Raw genomic sequence first — 26,018 nt, 5'->3', positions numbered from 1 at the left:
TAGTTTGTTACTGAAAAAAGGCTATGGCCACATTGCTTAAGGGTAATTGTTGCTATTGTTTTACTAATGCCTATAGCTCATAAGTTTACTAATGGGTGAAATTTTACTGTACTGACTTCTCATGATGTAAGTGGGATCTTAAACTCTAAAGTTCAGAGTGACAATGGCTCCATCTTTAAAGCTGCTATAACTCAAGGGATGTCAAAAGCTCTAGGAATAGAGTATCACACTGTTGCTTGAGACGCCAATCTTTCGAAAAAGTTGAAAAGGCTAATGACATTATTAAAAGACATCCATGTAAGCTAACTCAGGAAACACAAGACAGTTGGTTTACAGTTCTACCTGTAGCTTTAATGAGGGCTCGAACTACCCACTCCTCAAAAGAAGGGACTGTCTCTATGACAGACTGTTTTTGTGCACAGATATTGTCATAGATTCTGAAGCCTTAAAATTAACTATGTGACTCAGCGTTTAGTTTTTCAACAGACATTGCTGCTGCTGCTGCTGCTGCTGCTAAGTCACTTCAGTCGTGTCGGACTCTGCAACCCCATAGACGGCAGCCTCCCAGGCTCCTCCACCCATGGAATTTTCCAGGCAAGAGTACTGGAGTGGGTTGCCATTGCCTTCTCCATAAGGCTAAGAATTCGACCTTAGGGAATTCCAGAAGTAATCTGGAACAAAATCTGGAAAATAAGATGCATGATAAAGGTGGCTAATGCTTCAGCTTTTTTTTTTTTTAAGTAATTTTGAAGTAATCAATCATTTAAATGTGGCCCATAACCTAGCCATGAAGGAGCTCCAGAAATGTTGTGTGCAATGATAGCATTCCTGAAATAAGTGTAGGTTGAGATCATTTGGGCTCGGGTCCTCTAATTATTTGCTTTACTGGATAAACTACAGAGATCCAAGCCTTGTAACATCTGGAACAAGTTGACAAATTGGAAGGAGATAAGTTCCTGCATGTTCGATTTCCCCACATTAGCTTTTTAGTCACATAAAAGCAAATTTGATTAAGATCTAAGAATCTGCAGCTTAAAAAAAAAATCAGTATAGGGTAGAATTAGCTAGTCATTGGTTTTAAGGTGAGGAGACAGAAGGAACTTCACAAGAGAAAGAAGGAATGAGGCGGTGACTTAGACGTCCAACCCATTTAGATTGGGGCTATCTTACTGGAAGGACACAAGGATTAAAAAAATGGGTGGTTTAGGCAGGGCATACTGATAATAGGAGAATGTGTTTGAACAGATGGGGCACTGAAATTCCTAGATGAGATTAATTTGATGAAAGCAGTGTTTCAGAGATGTTTAAGTGGCGAAACTGGGGCACCTGGAAGGCCACTGTAACAGCGTGAAATAGGTGATATGATGGAGGAAGCAATGATTGATGAATGATGGATATGGCAGAAAAGAAAATGTCTGATGATTCTTAAGGTTGGAAACTAGATAGAATTGAGAGAAAGTATTAACAAATGAAAAAAGTTGAAAATGTGATTCAGGGAAGGAAGAAGTTTTGTGTTTTAGGTGACATTAGGTCAGCTATGCAGACATATAGGCAGCTAGAGATATGGGGCTTTCCTGGTGACTCAGCAGTAAAGAATCTGCCTGTCAAGCAAGAGATGCAGGTTCCAACCAGAAACCTCAGGTTGGAAAGACCCCTAGAGAAGGAAATGGCAACCCACTCCAGTACTCTTGCCTGGGAAATCCCATGGACAGAGGAGCCTGGCAGGCTACAGTCCTTGGGGTCACAAAAGAGTCAGACATAACTTAGCGACTAAACACCAAGGCAGCTTGAGATATAGGACCATGGTGTGGCTGAAAGTTCATGCTTGGAATAGTAGTTTGGGGTTTGTGGCTTGGGAGGAGAAGAGCAAAGCTTTTGTAGAACTTCACAGAAGAAGGGAGAAAATAGACGAGATGGAGAAATAGTGTTCTAAGAGAAAAGCAAGAATGTACAGTGTCTCTCAAGCCCAGTAAGAAATCAATGGCTTCAAACATAGCAAAGTTTTCTACCACAGGGTATTAAAGATAGCATGGAGCTAGAGGCAGAAGGTATAGATTTTAAAACAAAAAAAAGTAGAAAACAACATGGCGATTTGGAAGTGTCAAGTGAAGTCATTGTTTTGTTTGTCCTGAATTAATGAAGGATTGAATGAGTAGAGTAGGAGAATTTTAATCTGTTATGAAAGGCTATTCACGGAAGGTTCTTTAGGAGGTTGAAATGAGTGGGGCTTGCAAGCCAAGGTGCAGAAGTAACTTCAGGGCAGAAGAGCAAGGCCAAATATTGAATCAGAAACTAAAGAATTCCAGGGGGTAGAATATAATAAATATGTAAGAATAGTGAGAAAGGGATTATGAAACACAAAACAGAAGGATAGAAAGATAAGATTTGTTGGGATGGAAGGGTGAAGAAATTGTGATGGGCAATGGGGATGGTAAAATTTTGAAATTCTCTCTTGTGCATGACAGTTCAAAGTCTTGGCCTCTCACCTCCAACACTACAAGGGAAGCATTTGAGAATGGAAAGTAGTATCTGAGGTACCAAACAACCTCAACCAGCTTATTCTGGATCCAGATCCTCCATTTTGTAAACCATGAGGCCTCTTCTCCTCACAACATAGTTGTCTGCTGCCCTCTGCTGGTCAATTTTGATCTTGGCTCTTCAGATAATTAAATTTGAGAGCATGCGCAAAACCAGGACTTGGTAGGAAGCCCAGTACAGAACCTATTAGATTATATTCATTCAGTACATTTTTTTTTTTAAAATCACATCCATGTCTAAGGCCTAATAGAGGAGGTGCAAAAAAGAATAAAATACACAGTCCTAACTCTCAAGAAGCTCTCATGCAGTCCAGTCTGAGTGAAGATTAAAATATGTACACGTTAAAAAAAAATCCACATACTCAAAACGATTTTTTTGGAGTGGCTTAAATGTGCCAAGAGTGTATATTCTACAAGGGAAGAAAGATTTCACATAGTAAGATAAGGGAATAGGATATGTGAGTGACGAGTGGTTAGAGAAGACTTCCCAGGAGAACCAATATTTAATGGAGACTGAGAAGAAAGTGAGGATGAGAGATGATTTCAGGCAGAGAAAAGCATGAACACAGACAAATATTATACCAGGAACTAAAAGAATACCAGTGGATGAAATGTAGTGAATATGAAAGAATGGGGAGAAGAAAAAAAAAGGGACCATGATAGGGTTTAAGGTCCCTGGCCAGTGTGGATGCTTTAGATAATATCAGTGTGGATAGATCACAATGTAGATGCATTACATACATCAACACATGCAGTCCTCACATGAAGGCTCCAGCAAGGGGTGGGGGTCCAGCCTGCACTCACTTCTGAGAAAAGTAGACACAGTTGAGACTATTTAGGAGGTAGAATAAATATAACTTATTTTATTTTAATTAAAATTTGCAGAAGCACATAAAAGGAGATGCCTTGAATACAACCTAATGGATGGTAGTAGTAGACTGATAGGTTCTAGCTGTTGTAATCAAGAACCTCAAAGAGCAGGTAAAGAGACATGCTGGATGGAAAGTATGGGGGGATAGTGGTCTGGTGGGGGGAGGCAGTGGCAAGGAAAAAACAGCATAAATGGAAAGAGCAGCATGAGATAGATATGAGATATCTCATATGCAAACAGAGTTTGCATACAGAGTTTGAAACTCTGCTTGCATATCTCATGAGACAGCATAAGAATGACAGAAAGGTGGGAAACTCCAAAAAATAAATGTGTAAAAAACTCTATGAATTACCTTTGGATCCCTGCCCTCTGGGGAATCTTCTTGGGAATGTGGCTGTGCAAGAAATCAAATACAAAGAGAACATCCTCAACAAGAATCCTAGATATTCCCCACAGTGAGAAACTGGCAAGAGGAAGAACCGGCTGAGGTTGAGTACAGGACGGTTGGAGAAGGATCAATTCCCTAGCTAGGAACTTGGAACACGGAGAATTTAGAACACTACCTGGCACATAATAAGCACATGATAAAAAGTGAGTTATCTTCGTACACTCTGGCTCCAGCCAGATTGGCAGTGTTGATGTTTCAATAGATTATTCCCCACAAGCTCTGTGATCCCTGAGACGTAGCACCTCAGGGAAATCCTTGTGAGAGAACGCCTTGTTTCCAGGATCTTCACGGTACAGAGACCTACAAGATGTGACGTCTGGTCATTAAATTCAGAGGTGCCCTTTTTATCTGGAGTTTGACTATTAAAAGCACAACTAGCATTCACATTCCCGAACAAAACTTAACCCTTCTTGAACCAAATCTTTTGCTACGCCCTCCCGAAAGAATGAAACAAGGCATGTCGAAACTGCTTGCAAACCTGAAGTTACAGAATTCTCTAAGTGCTTTGTATCCTAGCAGCCAATACAGTTGTACATAATTAAACGCTTCTTGTGGTCATCCTCAGCCCCTTTCTTCCCCCAAATCCAGGGGTGAGACCTTCTGGCTTCTGTTTCCGATACAGAAAGGGAATGGCACGAAAGACACGTGGAAGCCAAGAGGTTTCCTTCACACACACCCTGAAGGGGAAAAAAAGCGCCCGTCACGAACAGGATTCGAACCTGTGCGGGGAAACCCCATTGGATTTCGAGTCCAACGCCTTAACCACTCGGCCACCGTGACTTCCAAGACCGCCCTTCACCGAGCACTTACAGAAAGGGTCCGTACAACGACCCGGAGCGACTGCTGGCAACGGGAAGTTGGGCCAAGCCCAAACACACAGCCTGTGACCTCCTCACATTCCGCTCCTTACCTCTGCCTCCACGCCGCTCAAAGGAAGAGAGTCGGGTGGATCGGGTGACCCAAGGAGGAAGGGTCTCCCGCCCCACAAAGATGAGGGTCTCAAGGAGCGCAAAGCTGTTTAGGAGGCATTGGCGAGGCCTGCAGAGGAAAGCAGTTGGAGAGGAGGGGCTGGGTCCCCAGGGTGGTGGCTAGGGGACCCCTGGGGTTAGGCCTGGGACAAGGCGTTAGGGGCGAGGGAGGCTCAGAAGGAGTTTAAACGGGGCACTTCTGGGGATGGATGAAAGGAAGAAACTTCTTGCGGAAACGGGTCCAGGGCTCCTCGGGATTAGGGGCTTTGTGGGGTTAAGAAATATGTAAGGTGAGGACCACTGAGATCTGGGCTGGGGGCTCCTCAGGCGACCGGCATCCCCCTAGGGTAGGATAGAGAGGTACCCCACTCCCTCGGCTGAGAGGCAAGAAAAGACTTCAGGTCAGGTAAAGGGCGATCTCAGGGGAGTGTGCGCCCCCTCCAGGAAGCCGCTTCCTCCCTAGAGCTCCAGCCGCGGCCGCCGCCGCCGCCGCCAGGGAGGCCGCCAGGGTCGGCCCCGCGCCAGGCTCTTCGCCGCCACCGCGTCCGGCCGACCGGCAGGGGGCGCTGCGCGGGCCGGGGCCGGCCTAGGCGGCGGGAGGCGGCGGCCGCGGCGGCGGGAGGCGGGCGGAGGAGGAGGCGGAGGAGGCGGGAGCTGAGCTGAGCGGGGCGGGCGGCGGCGGGGCCCGAGCCCGAGAAGATGGCGGTGCGGAAGAAGGACGGCGGCCCCAACGTGAAGTACTACGAGGCCGCGGACACCGTGACCCAGTTCGACAACGTGCGGCTGTGGCTCGGCAAGAACTACAAGAAGGTACGCGGGCAGGGCCGCGCGGGGGCCGGGGGCGGGACAAAGGGACCGAGGCCCCGCGGCTCCCCCCACCCTCAGCCCCTGCCCACCCTCCCGCGGCCCGCGGCCCCTCCCCCGCGGCCCCCGGAGCGGCCCCAGCGCGCCCTCCGCCGCCCCGCGCCCCTCCCCCAGCCTCTTTTAACAACCACCCCCCTCACCCCCGCCTCTGGTTCCAGCCCCCGCCCCCAGTACTGCGCCCTCTGCCCCTTGTTTTTCTCCACTGGCCTGGCGGGTCCCGGTGCCAGCTGCCCACCCTCCATAAGCCATCGCCTTCCGGGCTTTTCCGGGAGAGACGGTCGGGGGTGGACGGGTGCCGAATGTACCCCCCACACACACCCGAGCGTGCCCGCCACGGTGCCCGCCAGAGCTCCCCACGGAGCCAGGTACCAGCAGGGCTGAGGCCTCGCCGGTGCTTTGTGTATGTTCAGAGAAAGATGATGAAAGCCGGAGGATAAACAGCCCCAGAGCAGGCCCTCGATTGCTCACCAGCCTGAAAAAGGCCCCCGCCCCGGGATCACCTGTCTACCGCCCGCCCCCCATCTCCGTACAAGGGATAACAGAACCTCTTTGGGAGTCAGGGTATAGGAGTTCCTGGGCAGCTACCCCTTCTAAAACCATTGCTCAACTTCACAATGAAATCACCCCACCACCTGGCCTTGCATTGCCTTGGGTTTGGGGTTCAGAGACTAGGATGCAGTTTGTGTCTGGAGTCCCCCATCCCATAACAGGAGATAATAAGGTAGTGAACAAAGGGTTCAAACCTTACCTGTCTTATACCAGACCTCTTCCTGGTGATGTCTTTGTCTTTAGGCCTGGTTGAAAGGAACATCTCTGCGTAGGGCTTTTCTCTGGAGTCTCTTTTCTCTGCGTCTCTTCCTTCTCATTGCCCCCAATAAGAGGTTCTCAGACTTTCCTTCAGCTCCCCAGTTCTTCCTGCTCAGCCCTGCAACCTGTCAGAAGTGTGATGGGCCGGTGGAGAACGCCCCTCTGATCCTGGTTATGAGTCTGGCTCTGTTCTCAGAGGTCTCTCTGGGTTTCAGAGCTTGACCAACAGCTGCTGGGTCTGTGGCTTGTCTCTACACCAGCGTGAGGCTCTGGCTCCCAGGCATCTACCTTTGACCTTTTGGACAGGAGATCAGTCTAGGGGCTTAGTGTCTGGCCCTGGGGGGATTGACAGCCTGTGACCTAGTTCAGCTGTCAAGCTCTTAGCTCTTTGTCATTTATCTTTTCTTTCAAGGATCTCTTTACACCTCCCACCAAAAGGTGCACTTTTTTCTATGGTCGGGGTTGAGGAAGGGGATCAAAAGGTAAAGTTAGCCTCTTCGCACAGTTTTACATGAGAACTGAAGGCCAGGATGCTAGGTCGCATAATATGGAAATATTTAAGAAGGCCCAGGCTTGCCTGCATTCAATACAGTTTCCTCAAGAAGGGTAGATACTGGCTTGCTATTTCCCACCTGGCTGGGCAGTAGCTGTCTTTTTTCCCTTCTAGGAGGGCATGTGAAGACATGCGCCCTATATTGCTTCTTTGCACCTTTCTTATCAGGCTGTATTATAGGGGGAATCTTGACCTTCCACACCATTACTCAAAGAAGTAGACTGCTGTCTCCCTTAGAGCATTCCAGATGTTGCTTCTGTGACCTGATCCCTATGAATCTTCACAGTTTTACAACTCGGTGCCATTGGCTAAAGATTGGGATCCTGCAACTCCATTTTTAGGGTGTAGTTGAGGGAGAGTAGGAAGCTGCCTATACCGCCAGCACCCAAGACTGGTACTGGTAGTAGGCAGCTGCTGAATGTCATCTTCTTGGTGAGGGGCACCTCAGGGCTTCCTTCTGCCATTTTCTTTCTAAGAGATTAGGCATGTGGGGGAAGAAGACACTATTTCTATCCCAGATGCTTCCAGAGCTCCTGGGGAAGAAATAAGGGAGATGGTGGAAAATTGATTTGGGGTCTGTTTTGCTCTCCTTTTCCCTGTTTCCCCAGTATATACAAGCCGAACCACCCACCAACAAGTCCCTGTCTAGCCTGGTTGTACAGTTGCTACAATTTCAGGAAGAAGTTTTTGGCAAACATGTCAGCAATGCACCGCTCACTAAACTGCCGGTGAGTGCGAAAAAGCAAGGGGGCAAATCTGAGAAGGAGTTGTCTTTTGTGTTTTTATAAATCTTCTAGTTTTTGAGGTTTGGGTGACTTCCTACCATCCCTTTCCCTGGTTGGGGTGTTACTGGCTTGGCAGAGCCCTCAGTTTACCATCCCCTTTGTCCTAGTAATAGTTCTTGCAACAGGTTATCTCAGAGTATCGAAACTCAGTCATGAAACTAATGGCATGGTGAAAACATGTGAGATTTGGATTTGCACACTCTTGTGTTCAAATCCTGGCTCTGCCACTTGGTGTCTCTGTCATCTTGGACAAGCCATTTATGCCTTTTGAGTCTTGGTTCCTTTATCTCTCGATGGGATTAATATACCTACCTTGTAGGTATAACCTGTAATGATTAACGAGGTAACCCAGTAAAGGGAATCCAGCAAGGGACAGAGTGGGGCTTTGTGAATATTGGTTTCTTTCTCTCCCCTCTTCTAGGCTACAAGATAGAATGGCACAGGGGTTAAAGAATTCCAGCTTTGAGAGGGAGATCAGTTCAGCATAAGATTTTGTGAAAGGATTGTTAAATCATAAGAGAATTTAGGATGTAACTGTCACATACTTCTTCCCTGTCTCAATTTTGTAGATCAAATGTTTCCTAGATTTCAAAGCAGGAGGCTCCCTGTGCCACATACTTGCAGCTGCCTACAAATTCAAGAGTGACCAGGGATGGTGAGATGCCTTTTCTTCTCTCTGTACTTCTTACATTTAGTTTAAAGGAAATCCCCCTTTATGATTCCCTGGGGTCTTTGTGGGGTGGGAGAGGGTAGACATTCTTGCAAGTCTTTTATTTTGCTAGATCAGCAGACCTGACCTGCTAGGTCAGAAAAGTGGCTGGGAGTCAGAGCCAAGAGTCTCTAAGAATGAGTGAATATGAGTATGTGTGTCAGTGTGTGTATTGTAGAGGAAAAGGGATTCTTAGGTTGACATCTCAAGCCTTTCTTTGTCCTTTCAGACTAAGTACAAAGTGATTTGTGAAGTTGAGATCAGTGAACCCCAGATCCCAGGCGATTTTGGCACAGCTGAAGGCAAAATTGCCTCCTAATCTCCCATGTTAAAATAATCATATATGCTAACCTTGTCCCCAGACTTGAACTATACCACTCACTAGATTATTGCTTCTTTATAAGGCGGCGTTACGATTTCCAGAATCCATCACGCATGGACCGCAACGTGGAAATGTTCATGACCATTGAGAAGTCCTTGGTGCAGGTAATAGTCAAGAACTCCCCCACTTATCTCCCTTCCCTGGATGAGAATCCCAAACACCCTTTCCCTGTAATCTCATCCCACTTATTTCTTCTCCCCACAGAATAATTGCCTGTCTCGACCTAACATTTTTCTGTGCCCAGAAATTGAACCCAAACTGCTAGGGAAATTAAAAGACATTATCAAGAGACATCAGGTGAGTGGGTGGGTCAGGAGAGGTTTTAGAAACTCCATGACTCTTTTTCTGATGTTTTGCATACAATAAGCAGCCCCACGGTAGCCCTACCTATTTGGAAGAATATTAGAATTAAAGCTTTAAGCCTCTGTTTCTGTTTCTCCCATTCCCATTCTTGGCAGGTTTAGATCACTGTTCCTAGAGACTGCATAGGCCTGAGGGGAAAAGCATCTATTCCCCTGAGCTAGAGATTGCCTGATTTGAGATCAATGAGATCTTTGCTCTCTGGAACTCTGTAATAACAAGCAGCTGTCATTGGGACATACAGGGACATAAACTTGACTGTTCATTTCCCATGTGTAACAGATTATCTATTCAGAGGTTTATCTGTAGCAATTTAAAATTCTTTGATTTTTCGCCATTATTAGCAAAGTCCCAGCCGTTTCTCTCTGCCACTCAGCCGATGTGTATTTAGAGAATGCAAACCAACTTTCTTACCATTCTGATACCATATGATTATGAAGGCAGATCTGTGGTTAAATCTTACTTTGGTTTATTTACATTCATGACTAATTCAAAGAGGACCACACTTCCCTGCTTCTCTTTATGTCATCCAGGGAACGGTCACTGAGGATAAGAACAGTGCCTCCCACGTTGTGTATCCCGTTCCAGGGAACCTGGAGGAAGGTGAGACCTGGGTTTTCTTGGTCACTGCAGTGGATGGCTTGGACTGGGAGATGGAGGACCACTCAATAGCTGTGCAGTGCCTGGGCTCCTCCCTCCTTAGAACCCTGAATCTTCTTACCACCCTTGTTCGTATTCCCAAGTGCCCTGCTGCAGCAGGTGTTGTATACAGAGTTCTTTTGTATATATACCCTTTTAGCTCATGTCTCACCCTGCTCTGTCTCTGTCCTCAGAGGAATGGGTACGGCCAGTCATGAAGAGAGACAAGCAGGTTCTTCTGCACTGGGGCTACTATCCTGACAGGTGAGAATGGGATCTGGGGACAAGTTTAAGTACAAGAGCCAGACTGAAAAGCCCTAGAACATCTAGTAAAGCAAGAAGGCACTTTTTGAGGGTTGTTTTTCGCTCTGTTAGTTTGTTCTCCCACCTATTATGGGAACCCTCTTGTCTGTCCTGTGGGAAGTTTGGGCTTACTGGACAAAGCTTAGGCCAAAAGGATTGGGGCTTTGTGTGTGAGATGGTTATCCTAGTATGAGTTTTGGTAAGTAAACATTAGAAATAATCTATACATCTAACAGTGGGGAAATGTTTCAGCAAATTTATGCATCTAGTCAGTGGGCTATTTTACTTTATTTAAAGTGATAGAAATACCAAACATAATTTATAAGTAGGTATTGCAAAAAGTAGGGTGTAAAATGACATGTAGTATCATTGCCATTATGTAAAAACAAAATAATAGGGGAAAAAATTGTAGAAAAAAGTTACTGGAGAAAACATATATTGAATGTCACAGTGCTTGTGTTAGGATGATTTCTTTATGTTTTTGAAACGTTTTATAATCATTTTTATTACTATATAGTGAAAAGAATCCCAATATTAATTGGAAAAAACAATCATACCCAACAAACCATACAAAAATTAACCCAACAACCCGATTTTTTTTGTAAATGGAAAAAGTAAAAGGTTTGCCCTTTATTTTTCCACAACTCTATCCCATTGATTGTGCTTCACGCTCAATTTCCCATGGCAGTTATGACACATGGATCCCAGCCAGTGAAATTGAAGCGTCTGTGGAAGACGCTCCAACTCCTGAGAAACCTAGGAAGGTGAGCTTTCCTTGTCCGCCCTCCCTCCCCCAAGAATACTGGGGCCAGACCGCTCTTGGAGGTGAACAGAGAGGCTCCTGGGCCCTTGGGTTCCTCTGTTAAGGGTCCCCAGACAGAACGAAGGCTTCCAGGCCTCTCCCCAGGACAGTCTGCCTTTGTACTTCAGGTTCATGCAAAATGGATTCTGGACACAGACACCTTCAATGAGTGGATGAATGAGGAAGACTACGAAGTAAATGATGACAAAAACCCTGTCTCCCGCCGAAAGAAGATTTCAGCCAAGACGCTGACAGATGAGGTGAAAACTCTTTTTCGTTTCTCCTGAGCCCTTAGTACAAGTCTCAGAACAATCTTCGCTGGAGATTGTTGGCTGACATCTGCCCCAATTGTTCAACGGGCAGGTGAACAGCCCAGATTCAGACCGACGGGACAAGAAGGGGGGGAACTATAAGAAGAGGAAGCGCTCCCCCTCACCTTCACCAACCCCAGAAGCCAAGAAGAAGAATGCTAAGAAAGGGTAGGCCAGCCCCTAACCGGCCCCTGCCTTCACTGCTCTGTCCATTCCCTGGTTAAGGAAGGAAGGACTAATCCCCTCCCATAACTACCAGGCGCTGGCCTACAAGGGAAGAGGAGATCTTTAGCTATCCAGTGTCTACTTCCGGTCCTGGCCACTCAAAGAGAGCTTAATCTGCAGATGAAAGGTCTTCGCCTCTTCCACTTACTTTGTAGTGATCAGTTTCTTCTTTGCTCCGTTCTGCTGTCGGGTTTTCTCTCCCTTTTTTCTTCCTTGCAGTTGTTTTTCTTAATTAATTTATTTTTGGCTGCATCTGGTCTTGGTTGCAGTGCTCGAGGTTGCTCAAGATCTTCCTTGCAGCTCGTGGGCTCTCTAGTTACAGCACACGAGCTCTAGGGCATTCAGGCTTAGTATTTGTGGCATGGGCTTAGTTGCCCTGCCACATGTGGGATCTTAGTTCCTGGAGCAGGGATCGAGCCCACTTCCCTGCATTGGAAGGTGGATTCTTAACCACTGGACCACCAGGGAAGTCCCTTCCTTGCAGTTTTATTGCAGTGTAGCTGACATACAGCCCTGTAGAAGTTTAAGGAATACATCATGATTTGGTTTACGTACATTGTGAAGTGATTATCAAAGTGCATTTGGTAAACGTCTTTTGTCTCATGTAGATAGTAAATTAAAGAAATAGAAAAATAAGTAAAAAAATTCTTTTTCCTTGTTCTGAGAACCCTCAGGATTTACTCTTTTTTTTAATTTTTATTTATTTTTTTATTTTTTTCGCTGTGTTGGGTCTTCATTGTTGCATGGGCTTTTTTCTAGTTGTGACCAGCAGGAGCTACTCTGAACTGTGATGAGCACGCTTCTCACTGAGGTGGCTTCTCTTGTTGCAGAGCATGGACTCTAGAGCACAGAGACTTCAGTAGTTGAGGCTCCCAGGCTCTAGAGCACAGGCTTAGTAGTTGGGTTGCAGGAGTTTAGTTGCTCCGTGTCATGTGGGATCTTCCCGGCCCAAGGATTAAACCTGTGTCTCCTGCATTGGCAGGTGGATTCTTAAACCATTGGACCAGCAGGGAAGCCCAGGATTTACTCTGCTAACAACTGTTGTGTGCACCATACACAGTGTTACTTACGTTTATCACATGGTACCTCACAGTCCCTTTGGGAGTTTTTCTTGCTTCCTTTCTATTGAACTCACCTTCCAGGCATTCCTTGTCCAAGGATGCCTGGATTCACTTTCAGTCTCTTTCCTATGCAGTCCTTCAACACCTTACACCAAGTCAAAGCGAGGCCACAGAGAGGAGGAGCAAGAAGACCTGACAAAGGACATGGATGAGCCCTCACCGGTCCCCAATGTGGAAGAGGTGACATTGCCCAAGACAGGTATGGGCCAGGCCCAGCTCCAGGTATAGAGACTCTTACCCTTCACCTTAGCTGGTTATTGAAGTCATTGTCATCACCACAGACAGTCCTCTAACTTCATTTCCATGTCTGAGTTGTGGACCATGCTGTCTCCAAACTTTTTTTTATTACACACCTGATAGCTCAGTTGGTAAAGAATCTGCCTGCAATGCAGGAGACCCTGGTTTGATTCCTGGGTCGGGAAGATCCACTGGCGAAGGGATAGGCTACCCTCTCCAGTATTTTTGGGCTTCCCTGTGGCTCAGCTGGTAAAGAATCCACCTGCAATGCAACAGACCTTGGTTCAGTCCCTGGGTTGGGAAGATTCCCCTGGAGAAGGGAAAGGCTATCCAGTCTAGTATTCTGGCCTAGAGAATTTCATGGACTACAGTCCATGGGGTTGAAAAGAGTCAGACATGACTGAGCAACTTTCACTTTCAATGTCAGTAAGATACACTTGAGCACAAATTATACACATGTAGTGTTCACCACTACTTTTAGGAACATTATAAAACACATACGTTATGTAAAATTAGGAAAATGTAGAGGATAAGATTAAAAAATAAAGGTTCTCATATTCTCGGCCTATATTCCAGTGAACCCCCTTTTGCATCCCCACTTTGGAGACTACTGTTCTGCAGTACTGCTTTATGTCTGTATTCCACAGACATCCAGGAGTGGGTTTCAGGAGTAGGGTGGGAAGGCCACTGAGAGAGGAGTTCCAGCTTTCACCCCTTCTTCCATCAGAGCAGCTCTCCTCTCTGTGTTTTCTCGGGTGAGCTTCTGTGTATGAATTCAGTGGAGGAAAATGTCCTCTGCTTTCAAAAATGTTTAAGATCCAGCCACTCCTCTACAGAATGATTTGGTCAGACTGTGTCAGTCCAGAAGAAACTTATAGACTTCTAGATGGAGATAAGGGGCAATTAAAGACAAGAGTGATTGATGAATGTTCGTAGAGTAGAAGATGCTTCTTTATAAGAAAAAGGTTGAGTAAAATGAATCTTTGATGGGGGAAGGGGAAAAAGTTTCAAGCTCTAGAATGATTGTGACTGGAGCAAGCTATTACATTTTGTAATCAGATGGAGCAAGCTTTGGGAGAAAGTGAGCTCTCTGGAACTGTTCACAGTGAAGAGGCGAGGGCTTGATTTAGACAGAACCTGTCTGTTAAAATGACTCTCTCCCCTGGCAGTCAACACTAAGAAGGACTCGGAGTCAGCCCCAGTCAAAGGAGGCACCATGACTGACCTGGGTAAGATGGGGCGCTCGGGGCAAGGCAATCAGAGCCTAGAGGCGGGGGCGGGAGGCCGACCCCTGCCCCTGGCCTGCCAGGGCCTTTCCAAAAGCGCACTTGTTCTCCGGACCCTCAGGCAGCACCAACCTTCTATCTTGCTGTCTCTCTCTTTCAGATGAACAAGAGGACGAAAGCATGGAGACCACAGGCAAGGTAGAGCCAGTTTAGAGGGCCCCTACCTCTCCCTGTGATTCTGCCCTGTGCTTTCACCCAGAACTTTCCAGTGCCCAGACTCTTCCCACCCTAGAACTCATTCTCACTGTTGCTCAAAACTCTGAGCCTTTTGAATCCCAGGGCCCATAACTGTTCTGTTCCATCCCATCTTTAGTGCCCACATTCCCAGGGTAGGGGAGAAGCAGAGGGTTGCTAAGGGCTAAACGAGAATGCTGAGAGTCCAGTAGCCTCCATACTCATAGGATGAGGACGAGAGCAGCACGGGCAACAAGGGGGAGCAGACCAAGAACCCAGACCTGCATGAGGACAACGTGACTGAGCAGACCCACCACATCATCATCCCGAGCTATGCTGCCTGGTTTGACTACAACAGGTATCGATCCTCCAGCTCCTCACTAAAGCGTTATTTTCCTGGACCATGGGTCAGCATATTCCGTCTCCCACCTCCAAATAAGTTCCCTCTTCCTCAGCCAGCAAACCTGGGGTACAGTTCAGCTGTAGGGGAGCTCCTGGTCTAGTTCTCAGACCCAGGCCTCCCGTTCCTTCTTGCTGCCCCTTCTTCCAGACGTTTCCTCTCTTTGGGGTCCCATCTCTCATCTTTGGGGTCCCATCTCTCCACTTGAGCCTTCTCATTGCACCCTGGCTTCTCTTGCAGTGTTCACGCCATCGAACGGAGGGCTCTCCCTGAGTTCTTCAATGGCAAGAACAAGTCCAAGACTCCAGAAATGTAAGCTACTCTAGCTTGTGGTTCTCTTCCTCCTGTCTGCATTGGCTCCTCCTGATCCAATTGGGCAGACACTTCTTGAGCTCCCTACATGAGCCAGGCACTGTGCTAGGCTCACAGAGACATGCTGTCTGCCCACAGGCAGCTCCAGCCCAGCACTGTGACCACTGCCCTCTGGGATCTGCTGGGGGCTGTGTGAAACTTGCTCTTCTGTTCAAAACAAGTATCTGCTTCCCCCTGCGCTCAGCTGTGTTTCCTCCCTCTGTTTCTTTTAACAGGGTTTAGAGCTTTCCATCCATACTTACCTATGCTGTCTAAAATGCAAATATCTCCAGCATAAGTAATCTCTTTGGCTAAAGTGTAACTGACTATTACTGGTGCCATAGAGTAGGTTTTGACAGAAAAAAAACGGGAAGAGGAACTATTAAGACCCAGTCTGTGAATTAAAGGATAGAGAGATGTGTTTTGTAAAGTCTGGGCCTGGGGCTCAGACATCTTCCTGTCCTTCGAGGCTCCTCCTCAGACCAAACCTGCCTGGCTTTAGTTTGGTGATTTTATGTGGTTAGGAGTGTTCCAGGATAGATATGGGTGGGCAGGTGGGAGGTAGTGCTGAGCCCAGGCACCCTGAGGACTAAACTCATTGGCTTCCCAGCTATTCCTCAGCTCCCCATCTCCCTGCTCCAGGGTCCCTTTCCCTTCCACCATGTTTCTTTCCCCACGGCCTGGTATGGTTCTCTTCTCCTTCTCTTGCTGGGGAAAGCAGTGTATGAAGAAGCCTTGCTGTCTCCAGAGGCAGTAGTGACAGATGACATGAGTTCAACTTGATCTGCAGGCAGAGTTAGAACTAGAACTCTTTACGCTTTGCACTCTGGGTGTAAAATACCAGACGATATATGTATTGAGTGCCCTTTATTTCCCAGGCATTACCCTAAGTATCCTACATACCTTGACTAATTTAATCTTCACATCAGCTTTAGCTGTAGGTCTTATTATCTTCAATTTACTGACAAGGAAACTGAGGCGTGGAGGGCGTCAGTCACTTGCTTAAAGTTACACAGCTCGTGAGTAATAAAGCTGGGGTCTGAGTCCTGTAGTCTGCCTCATGTTCTCAAACTTTACATTACGCCACACAATAGCTGCCATTTTTGGAGCTTGTACAGCGTGCCCAGCGCTACTCTGTATCTCTACAGACCTTTCTATTCTCAACAGACACTTCATTTTACAGTTAAGGTAACTAAGTTTCCAAAATTTAAGGCCATCATAGTAGAACTAGGATTTGAACTTAGTTCAAATCCTAGTTTTGATTTTCCACCTTCAAAACATGTATTCTTAAGGCTATGCCCTGCTAACTAGGTGGAGGCACCTCTAAGGACTTCCCTTTAACATCTGCCTTTGGAATTAAGAGCACTTTCTCTTTTTGATTTCTTTCCCAAATGTTGGATGAGGGAGTGCCCTGTTAGCCTAATGGTTAGGCTTCTGGGTTTTCACTGCCAGGGCCTGGGTTCAGTTCCTGGTCAGGGAACTGAGATCCTGCAAGCCATGTGGAATGGCCAAAAAAAAAAAAAAGTTGGATGAAACATCCCCAAGCACACACAGCCAAGGAGATAACTCATTTAACGAAAAATCCCGTCAAGGGTCTGAACCCCTCAGGTCTAGCACACAGGAGACCCGCAGTGTGTACTGAGTTGGATGAGGCATTCTTCTCTGTCACACATGAAGGTTGTTCTTCTCTTAGCAATTTTCCCTACCCCTCAGCCCTCTCAGCGTTCATATCTCTCTCTTTTAAGCTACCTGGCCTATCGGAACTTCATGATTGATACTTACCGGCTGAACCCCCAGGAGTATCTCACCTCCACTGCCTGTCGCAGGAACCTGGCGGGTGATGTCTGTGCCATCATGAGGTGGGTCTGCAGCTGAGGGGTGGCAGATGCCCAAGGACAATGCTCACAGATGCCTCTTGGCTGAAGTAGAGAGGCTGCTGGCAAGGAGCATAGGGGATGAGCAGGAAAGACACTGCTAGAGAAAGGCCAAGTTCAGGCTTAGGTCAGGGTGACTTAGGGGGTGGCAGGGCGCTCTCTGCAGTGTGGCGGGAGGAAGAAGGAGCACGTCTGTAGTGAAGGAGCCTATCTGGTGAGAGATGCAGGAAGCTGATGGGTGGATATGGAGAGAGGCCCTGGTGCAGGTGGAGACTTGGCTGTCTCTGGTGTGTAGGAGCTGGGAGGAGGCCGTATTTCCTAGGGAGTAGAAGGAGCAGAGAAGAGTGTGCCCCCAGCCCTCTCCTCGTGTGTGACCCAGTCTCTGCCTCTCTCCTCACAGGGTCCATGCCTTCCTAGAACAGTGGGGTCTCATTAACTACCAGGTGGATGCCGAGAGTCGACCAACTCCCATGGGGCCTCCGCCCACCTCTCACTTCCATGTCTTGGCGGACACACCATCCGGGCTGGTGCCGCTGCAGCCCAAGACCCCGCAGGTAGAGTGAGGGGCTGCGGGGACGGGGTGGAACTGAGCAAACTGGGGCTTCTTTGGACTTTTCTTTTTCTGGTTTTTTAGGGTAATGTTTCAGGAGTGTTTGAGGCTTCTTCCTTTTCCATGGGATGCAGAGGGCCACAGGAATCAGTCCCATGTATTTAGCACCCTCTCTCAGCCTTTGTACCTAAGACTGCAAGGACTTGCTGAGGGAGAAGAGATCCTTGTTATCCTCGGGGAGCAGACAGGCTAATGCAGGGGATGGAGCAGATAGAGAAAAATGGCTTACAATTCAGTTGCATGAGATTTTTTAACCTTGTCACATTTCCAGCATTTTTTTCATATTTGCTTCATTATTTTTATCACTTCCATTTTTTTCCATTTCCATTTCATACATTACAAAAATTGTTATGTGGCTTGCCCAGGGTCAGACATGTAGGATTAGAACCTACTTGTCCAGCTCCTAAGAGAACCTATAAAGATACACGTGAATACAAATGGATATCATGCCAATTCCAGATCTAATTAATCATTCAGGGAATATGGAACTGTGGCATGAGTGCCCCCCGAGCTTCGGGCTGCCCAGCATTTGGTCTTGAGGCCTCCAGGGCCTCAGCCTGGTCATTTTGTGCCCAGCCTGCATGACACCAAGCTCTGTCCCCCAGGGCCGCCAGGTTGATGCTGATACCAAGGCTGGGCGAAAGGGCAAAGAGCTGGATGACCTGGTGCCAGAGACGGCTAAGGGCAAGCCAGAGCTGGTAGGTGGGGTGTAGACCCCGCTGGGCTGCTTCTTTGCCCCTTTATTGGGGGGCCCCTGCCCGGGAAGAAGAGCCATGAGAGCAGAGGAGCTACAGCAGTGAGGAAGTCCACGCAGGGGTGTCCCTGGCTGTGGGAAGGGAGCCCCTTCTGTCTGTCCTCTATCTCTGTCTGCCCCTGGCTCCTGGCAGTCACTCGGAGTCACCTCTCTCTTTCCCTTCCACAAATAGCAGAACTCTGCTTCCCAGCAAATGCTCAACTTCCCTGACAAAGGCAAGGAGAAACCGACAGACATGCAGAACTTTGGGCTGCGCACAGACATGTACACGAAGAAAAACGTCCCCTCCAAGGTACAGGGCCGCGGGCACCTGGGGTTGGTGCTCCTTTGCTCCTCAAGGCTGCAGGCTCTTCCCGCTGACCCACCCGTGTTTCCCCTGCAGAGCAAAGCTGCAGCCAGTGCCACTCGAGAGTGGACAGAACAGGAGACCCTGCTGCTCCTGGAGGTAACCTGGGCCAGGGAAGGACAGTCCTGTGAAAGGGAAGTGGCCACAGTGCCGGCCACACTTGGGAGTGGGGAGGGCGTGATCTTGCCCTGTCTCTCTCCTTCCCAGCTCCTATCGCATACTCCCCCAGGGGCCAGCTGCCAGGCAGGGACTGAGACCATTTTGTCAGCCCCTTGTCCTTTCCAAGTGCTACTTGGAGATTCCCCTTGGGCCTGGCAGAGTATATAAATATCACAACTCGGAGAGCTCTGAAGCAGCTCTGCTTAGCAGGGTGGGGGATGCTCACCTTTGAGGGAGGTGGTTACTGGAGTAAGTGAGGTTGTGTCTCCACCACCACCACCAGGCACTGGAAATGTACAAAGATGACTGGAACAAAGTGTCAGAGCACGTGGGAAGCCGCACACAGGATGAATGCATCTTGCATTTTCTCCGGCTTCCCATCGAAGACCCATACCTGGAGGACTCAGAGGCCTCCCTGGGCCCCCTGGCCTACCAGCCTATCCCCTTCAGCCAGTCAGGCAACCCTGTGATGAGCACCGTTGCCTTCCTGGCCTCTGTCGTCGACCCTCGAGTGGCCTCAGCTGCTGCGAAGTCAGCCCTAGGTAACGCGCAGGGCTCCCAGCCCTCTTGGTTTGCATTTGAAAGGCTGGGTACTCTGACCTTGCAACCCCCTCAAGTTCACTGCCCTACTGGCCTTGTCTGCGGCTGGCATCAGCCCAGGCGATGGTCCAGCTCCACGCAGGCGGAAATGAAGAGCCGGGCTTGTGAGGGAGCTCTCACAGAGAGTGCCAGAACTGCCTACCTGCCTGCTCCCAGCCTCCCCCTCTCTGGGTCTTACAGAAGAGTTCTCCAAAATGAAGGAAGAGGTACCCACAGCTTTGGTGGAGGCCCACGTTAGGAAAGTGGAAGAAGCCGCCAAAGTGACAGGCAAGGCAGACCCAGCCTTTGGTCTGGAAAGCAGTGGCATCGCAGGGACCACCTCTGATGAGCCGGAGAGGATCGGTAAGGCCTGCCGTGTTCCCCAGTTCCTCCCTTTTTACCAGCAGCCTCAGCCACCTGGCCTCCCCACACCATCCCTGCCTCCACCCGACCTCAGAGCATGAGACGAATGGGGTGAGTTGGTGGGGTGTTCATTTTCCTCAGGGCTTTACGTTAGGTACCATGGCTCCCCACTAGTCCTGTCAGTAAGATCTTGGCTAGAAGGGGCAGTTGGAAGAGTGTTGTAGACCAACTGTCAGACATTTCCTGTTTCCTCTTCCCCTGGACCCAGAGGAGAGTGGGACTGACGAGGCGCGGGCAGAGGGCCAGGCCACAGAGGATAAGAAGGAACCCAAGGTACAGCGGGATTGACACGGGCTGGGAAGGCAGAGGGGTCCAGCGTGGACCGGGGAAGGGGAGCTGGCTCCACTTAGCTTGGGCAGGTGAGGGCTGTGCTTGGATGGGGCTGCGTCCTGGATCCAGGCCCCCTCCCGAGTAAGAGGTGTAAACTCAGCTCCTGGTCTGGGCCCTCTCTGTGCGAACCAGCACCCTGACACTCCCCTTTTTCCTTTCTCTGGGACTCCAGGAACCTCGAGAAGGAGTTGGGACTGTGGAGGAAGAAGCAAAGGAGAAGACCAGTGAGGCACCCAAGAAGGACGATGAGAAAGGGAAGGATGGCGATAGCGAGAAGGAGTCAGAAAAGAGTGATGGAGACCCGACAGGTGAGCCTCACATGGTGGTTGGGGTTCAGAAAGGAAGCCAGGCTCTAGGGCTCACGACCCTTTTCCTGGCCCAGCGGATCCTGAGAAGGAGAAGGAGCCCAAGGAAGGGCAGGAGGAGGTGCTGAAAGAAGTGGTGGAGTCAGAGGGGGAAAGGAAGACGAAGGTGGAGCGTGACATTGGCGAGGGCAACCTCTCCACCGCCGCCGCCGCTGCCCTGGCTGCTGCCGCTGTGAAGGCCAAGGTAAGGCCTCAGACCCAGGGAAGGAGGTGCTGCTCCTCATCACACAGCACCTGGAGGAAAGCCTGCCTTGTCATCCTTACACAATGCTGGCCTGCCTCCTGTCCCCTTTGGATCCTAAGAGGGACACTTGGTCATCTCTTCTCTTATCTTTTTTAAGCCTTTATCATTAGGCCTGTTTTTTTTTTTTTTGTAAAACATTTAATTTATTTATTTGGCTGCACTGGGTCTTCATTGCAGCATGTGGGCTTCTCTCGTTGCAGAGCACAGGCTCTAGAGCGAGAGGGCTTCAGTAATTGCAGCTCATGGGCTCTGGTTATGGCAGTTGGGGCATGTGGGCTTAGTTGCCCCATGACCTACGGGATCTCAACTCCCTGACCAAGGATCGAACCCACTTTCTCTGCATTGGAAGGTGGATTCTTAACCACCAGACCACCAGGGAAGTCCTGATTGGGCCTGTTTTCACCCTCTCAATTATTTGACCTCTTCTTATCCTTTGATATCCTCTCTTTCTTCATGTTCTTTAAAAAATACCACTCATGCCTGTGCTACTTTCTGGGTTGTGACCACAGCAAGTTCTGTCTTAAAGCCTGTCAGCCCCCACACCACCTTCTCTGTTGCCCAACATCTTCAGCTGGGTCCTCCCACTGATGGCCACCCCACCCCTCCTTCCTTAGCACTTGGCTGCTGTTGAGGAGAGGAAGATCAAATCGCTGGTGGCCCTGCTGGTGGAGACCCAGATGAAAAAGTTGGAAATCAAACTCCGGCACTTTGAGGAGCTAGAGACGATCATGGACCGGGAGCGAGAAGCAGTGAGTCGAGTGCCCTGGGGGTTGGCAGGGCCCCACCTTGGCACTGGGCTGGGCCGCAGTTTAGGGCGAGGGGAGCAGTACAGAGAACCTGAGGCTGATGGCATCACAGTGGAGCAGACTAGCCCAGACCAGGGAAGGAGGAGCCAGCCTGGGCGGTTAGGGACAAGTGACCCACAGGTACAGCCTAGAGACTGAGGTCCCACAGAATGTCAGCCCCAGGGTCAAGTTCTTATTGGTTCTTTGCTGCATCTCCAGGTCCTTGAAGGGTGCTTAGTCCACGGTAGACTTGCTGTGGAGTGACTGTTGAGTGATTGAACAGGTTTAAGGCATGATGAGAGGGTAAGGGCTTCAGATCCAGGGGTTAAAGTTGGAAAGGAAATAGGATGGACATGGTGTCGAATCTTTTTGATTCTTAGAAGATATAAAAGAAGTAGAAGACAAGGACTCTGATCCTGAACTCCTCAATTGAAGATATCATATATCCAATATGGAGACAGCAAAGTTGGCTAATGCTTCAAGTATCTGACAAATGAAAATTAAGAGATTTCCAATCAAGTATAAAAGCCCTGAGTGAGAGCAGAATAGAGGCCAAAGCTCAGAAGCTAGTGAGGTGATTTGGGAGGGCTTCCTAGGAATTGTGAGTTTTTCTTCAGTTTTGAAGGAGGGAAAGAACATGATTTGACTAGAGGAACTTGGTTGGGGGTGGGTGGTCAGTTTCCAGATGAAAGTAATGACAAATTCAAAGCTTTGGAGCTGAAAATGAACAAGGGCTGCCACCAGATTAAGTCTACTTGTCCACTGCAGTGAGAAGCCATGCAGGCAGCCAGAAGACCTGGTGGGGGGAACTGGAGAGGGGAGGGGAGGCGAGAACAGCAGAAGCCAAGCACAAGGCTGAGGTTTGGTGTGGGGATCACCAGAATGGGAGGCTGGGCTTGTCAGAAGACAAAGCAGGGGGCAAGGTGTGTGCCTTTGGGGTTTCCTGCCCCCGGGTGACAGCTCTCCATTGGCCCTGGCAGCTGGAGTACCAGAGGCAGCAGCTCTTGGCCGACAGACAAGCCTTCCACATGGAGCAGCTGAAGTACGCAGAGATGCGGGCCCGGCAGCAGCACTTCCAGCAGATGCACCAACAGCAGCAGCAGCCACCACCAGCCCTGCCCCCGGGCTCCCAGCCTATCCCACCACCAGGCGCTGCTGGGCCACCCACTGTCCATGGCTTGGCCATGGCTCCAGCCTCTGTGGCCCCGGCTCCTGCAGGCAGTGGGGCCCCTCCTGGAAGCTTGGGGCCCTCCGAACAGCTTGGGCAGGCAGGGTCAACTGTGGGGCCACAGCAGCAGCCACCAGCTGGCGCCCCCCAGCCTGGGGCCGTCCCACCAGGGTACCCCCCCCTGGACCCCATGGTGAGTGATGGCTTCTGGAACTCTGGCTGAGTGGAGGGTTCCGGGGGCACGTTCCAGTTCCCCTCAGAGGCAGTGTGTGATAGGACTGGAGATAAGGATTGACCTCAGTTTCTACAGATCCTCCTTCACCATGGCTATTCCCTAAGTCAGCAGGGCTCCCTCCCCAGAGCCAGATTTTTGGAATTTTGTTCCAAGGATTTATCACTCAGTTCTAGTATCAGGAAAAGGGAAGGTGGCCTAGGAGTGACTGGGTTATCCTCACTGTGAGAGTGAGTTGGTGAGTGAGATTGTATGCCTCCAACCTTCTCCATCTCTCCTCTTCATTCCCAGGCCCCTCACCGTTCCCCAACCAACAAACTCCTCCCTCAATGATGCCAGGGGCAGTGCCAGGCAGCGGGCACCCAGGCGTGGCGGGTAATGCTCCTTTGGGTTTGCCTTTTGGCATGCCGCCTCCCCCTCCTGCTCCATCCATCATCCCATTTGGTAGCCTAGCCGACTCCATCAGTATTAACCTCCCCCCTCCTCCTAACCTGCATGGGCATCACCACCATCTCCCGTTTGCCCCGGCCACTCTCCCCCCACCTAACCTGCCTGTGTCCATGGCGAACCCTCTACATCCTAACCTGCCGGCGACCACCACCATGCCATCTTCTTTGCCTCTTGGGCCGGGGCTCGGATCCGCCGCAGCCCAGAGCCCTGCCATTGTGGCAGCTGTTCAGGGCAACCTCCTGCCCAGTGCCAGCCCACTGCCAGGTGAGAAGGGTCCTGGAGGGGGCAAGGGGCGGGAGAGGGCTCCACGGGGTGGACTGGAGGGCAGGTGGGCGAGGGGCTCGGGTACTATGGCTTCCAGGATCGTTTTTTTGAACGCTGTGGTAAAATTAGAATACAGGAGGGAAGGGCCTCTCTGGCTGTCCTCCACCATTCCCCAGCCTGGCAGCTGCCCCCTGGGATGACGCTGGGGCCTTTCACTGGTGGGTCACGGAGGAGTCCTGTGACACAGAGCATCTCAGTTGTAAACTGGAAAAACGGCTACTTGTTTGCATGATGATTGCCGTCCCATTTGCTTGTTCCCATCACGCTCAAGTGCCCCATTTAGAGAGTTCCCTGGGGGGCAGGAGGACAGTTGGGGTGCAGCAGTTTTCCCAGCGTGTGGTGGGAGAGAACTCTGGGAAAAGGAAGTTGTCCATGGGGGTGCTCTCTCATCTCCCGTCCATTGCATGCCATGCCCAGTTGCGTATCTGGTGGCCTGGGTCTGGAACCTCTCCCCTGCTCACCTCAGCTGACGCAGCTTTCTTCTCTCCACAGACCCAGGCACCCCCCTGCCTCCAGACCCCACGGCCCCGAGCCCAGGCACAGTCACCCCCGTGCCACCCCCACAGTGAGGAGCCAGCCCGACATCTCTCTCCCTCCTCACCCCCAACGGAGATCAAGGTTCCAGGAACAGCCCCGTCCCCACCACTGGGACCCTTCCCCAGCCTGGAGAGTTCATCACTACGTAAGGAAAGTCCTCCTGCCCCTCCAAAGCCCCCACCGTGCCTGTCAGGGGCAGGCATTTTTACATTGGATGATTCAAGGACTTCTGTGGAAAAGATGTTTCTAATGTCTGGGAGAGAAGATAGGATGGGGACACTGCCCTCAAAGGAAGGGCTGGGCGAAGGTGTTTCTACAAGGTCCTAATTAACCACTGTTAAGGGTACATCCCCACAAAACTACTGCATTTTTTATGGATTGAAAAAAAAAAAGCCCTTTAAAAGGAAGTAGAGATTTTAAAAAGCCCTCCAACCAGTGAGAAAAATCCAAGTTTTACATATTTTGGAGGAGGGAGGTGAGTTTTAGGAAAGGGGTATCTAGGTTCTGGGGAGAGCTCTGATAGAATAGGGTGCAGGCTCTGTCTCCTCCGGCCCCTCGTTAGTGACTGAGTCAGCTCCCCACACCCCTCGGCTGCCCCATTTATTCCCACTCCTCTCTCCCACTGCTTCCTCAGTGTTGCTGTTTAGGCCACCCAAGCTCAGCCAATGACCCCCTTCCCTCTGAATGTCAGTTTTGTGTTTTTAAAAGTCTCCTGCGTAGTTGATGTCAGCGTATGTCTATTTGGTGGGGAAATGTCTTGGGGACTCCTGTGGTAGGTAGTGGAGGAAGAAAGGGCACGTGGGGCTTTGTGGCCTCCTCCCCGGGCTCTGGCTCCCAGAAGATGCGGAGAGGGGAGCACTAAAAGAATGGGAAGTTTTAAAAACGTGGAATTGTCAAAAAAGCACTTAAGCACCTCCTTCTTATGACGTGGTGGGTCACTCTGTCCCCTCTTCCTCCCACCATGCCCATCATGGCTGGTAGCGGGGAATTCCCTGGGATTTGGGGCAGCAGCTGGGTAGGGGTGCCTAACCTAGGGGCATGCCGACCCCCTGATGGCAGCTCGTGGCTCAGCTCTGCTCCCCAGATTCCAGTGCCCCCAGTACCAGCTCTCCTCTCTTCAGCCCTGATGTGAAGACAACAGTGATTCCAAGGCTTTCCACCAATTCTTGGTCCCTCCCACCAGGCCCTTTGTTCCTCGTGTCCCCGTGTTTCTCTTCCTCTGCGTCTTGGCACCTTTCTTTTGTTCAAAATTTTCTGTAAATTTTTTCTTTTTTCTTTCTTTTCCCTTTTTTTTTTTTTTTTTATAAATTAATTTGCTTTCAGTTCCATTTGTGGATGCCTTCTGTGTTCTCTTACCCGTGGCTCTGAGGCAGGGGGATCGGGCTGGAGCAGCACCCCGGGAGTCCTTCCAGCAGCAATAGGCAGGGCTGGAGAGACGCTCGGCCAACACCGGGCCTCTCTCCACTGCGGGCCAAAGGCAGCACAGCTGTCAGGCTGAACAACTGTGCAGGAGCTGGGGAGAGGCTCTCACCTGCTCTAAAAATAGCCATTTAAGACTTGGAAGGACAACTCACAACCTGGAAATTTTGTCTATTTATCCTTTCAGAAGTGGTGGCTTCACGTCTTCCCTTATTAGGCGGGAGAAGGCAGGCATCTCAGCTGCTTGTTATTGTTGGCCCTGGGCCTCGCTGAAGTGACAGGCCCA

General features: G+C 49.7%; 1 protein-coding gene and 1 non-coding gene across 2 annotated transcripts; one reads left to right on the top strand and one right to left on the bottom strand.

The window, feature by feature from the left end:
- Window positions 1-4,554: 4,554 nt before the first annotated feature.
- Window positions 4,555-4,636, bottom strand: TRNAS-CGA. Its single transcript has one exon. It is a non-coding gene; the product is annotated as a tRNA-Ser (tRNA).
- Window positions 4,637-5,488: 852 nt separating this feature from the next.
- Window positions 5,489-25,635, top strand: SMARCC2 (SWI/SNF related, matrix associated, actin dependent regulator of chromatin subfamily c member 2). The gene is given in 31 exon segments (XM_027542192.1): window positions 5,489-5,634; window positions 7,657-7,776; window positions 8,403-8,488; window positions 8,947-9,028; window positions 9,129-9,221; window positions 9,818-9,887; window positions 10,118-10,187; window positions 10,915-10,990; window positions 11,157-11,288; window positions 11,392-11,507; window positions 12,760-12,884; window positions 14,092-14,151; window positions 14,309-14,346; window positions 14,610-14,740; window positions 15,023-15,094; window positions 16,879-16,992; window positions 17,408-17,561; window positions 18,223-18,315; window positions 18,544-18,663; window positions 18,754-18,816; window positions 19,160-19,418; window positions 19,657-19,818; window positions 20,087-20,151; window positions 20,381-20,516; window positions 20,591-20,757; window positions 21,432-21,566; window positions 22,583-22,940; window positions 22,943-22,963; window positions 23,294-23,377; window positions 23,651-23,716; window positions 24,269-25,635. Coding segments are annotated over 31 exon segments (3,456 nt in total). The 5' UTR covers window positions 5,489-5,523; the 3' UTR covers window positions 24,346-25,635.
- Window positions 25,636-26,018: the final 383 nt, after the last annotated feature.

Source organism: Bos indicus x Bos taurus, chromosome 5 (genome assembly GCF_003369695.1).
Source record: "Bos indicus x Bos taurus breed Angus x Brahman F1 hybrid chromosome 5, Bos_hybrid_MaternalHap_v2.0, whole genome shotgun sequence".
Taxonomy (NCBI): Eukaryota; Metazoa; Chordata; class Mammalia; order Artiodactyla; family Bovidae; genus Bos; species Bos indicus x Bos taurus.
Note: the sequence above shows the minus strand (reverse complement) of the source record. Positions and strands in the feature narration are given on the sequence as shown.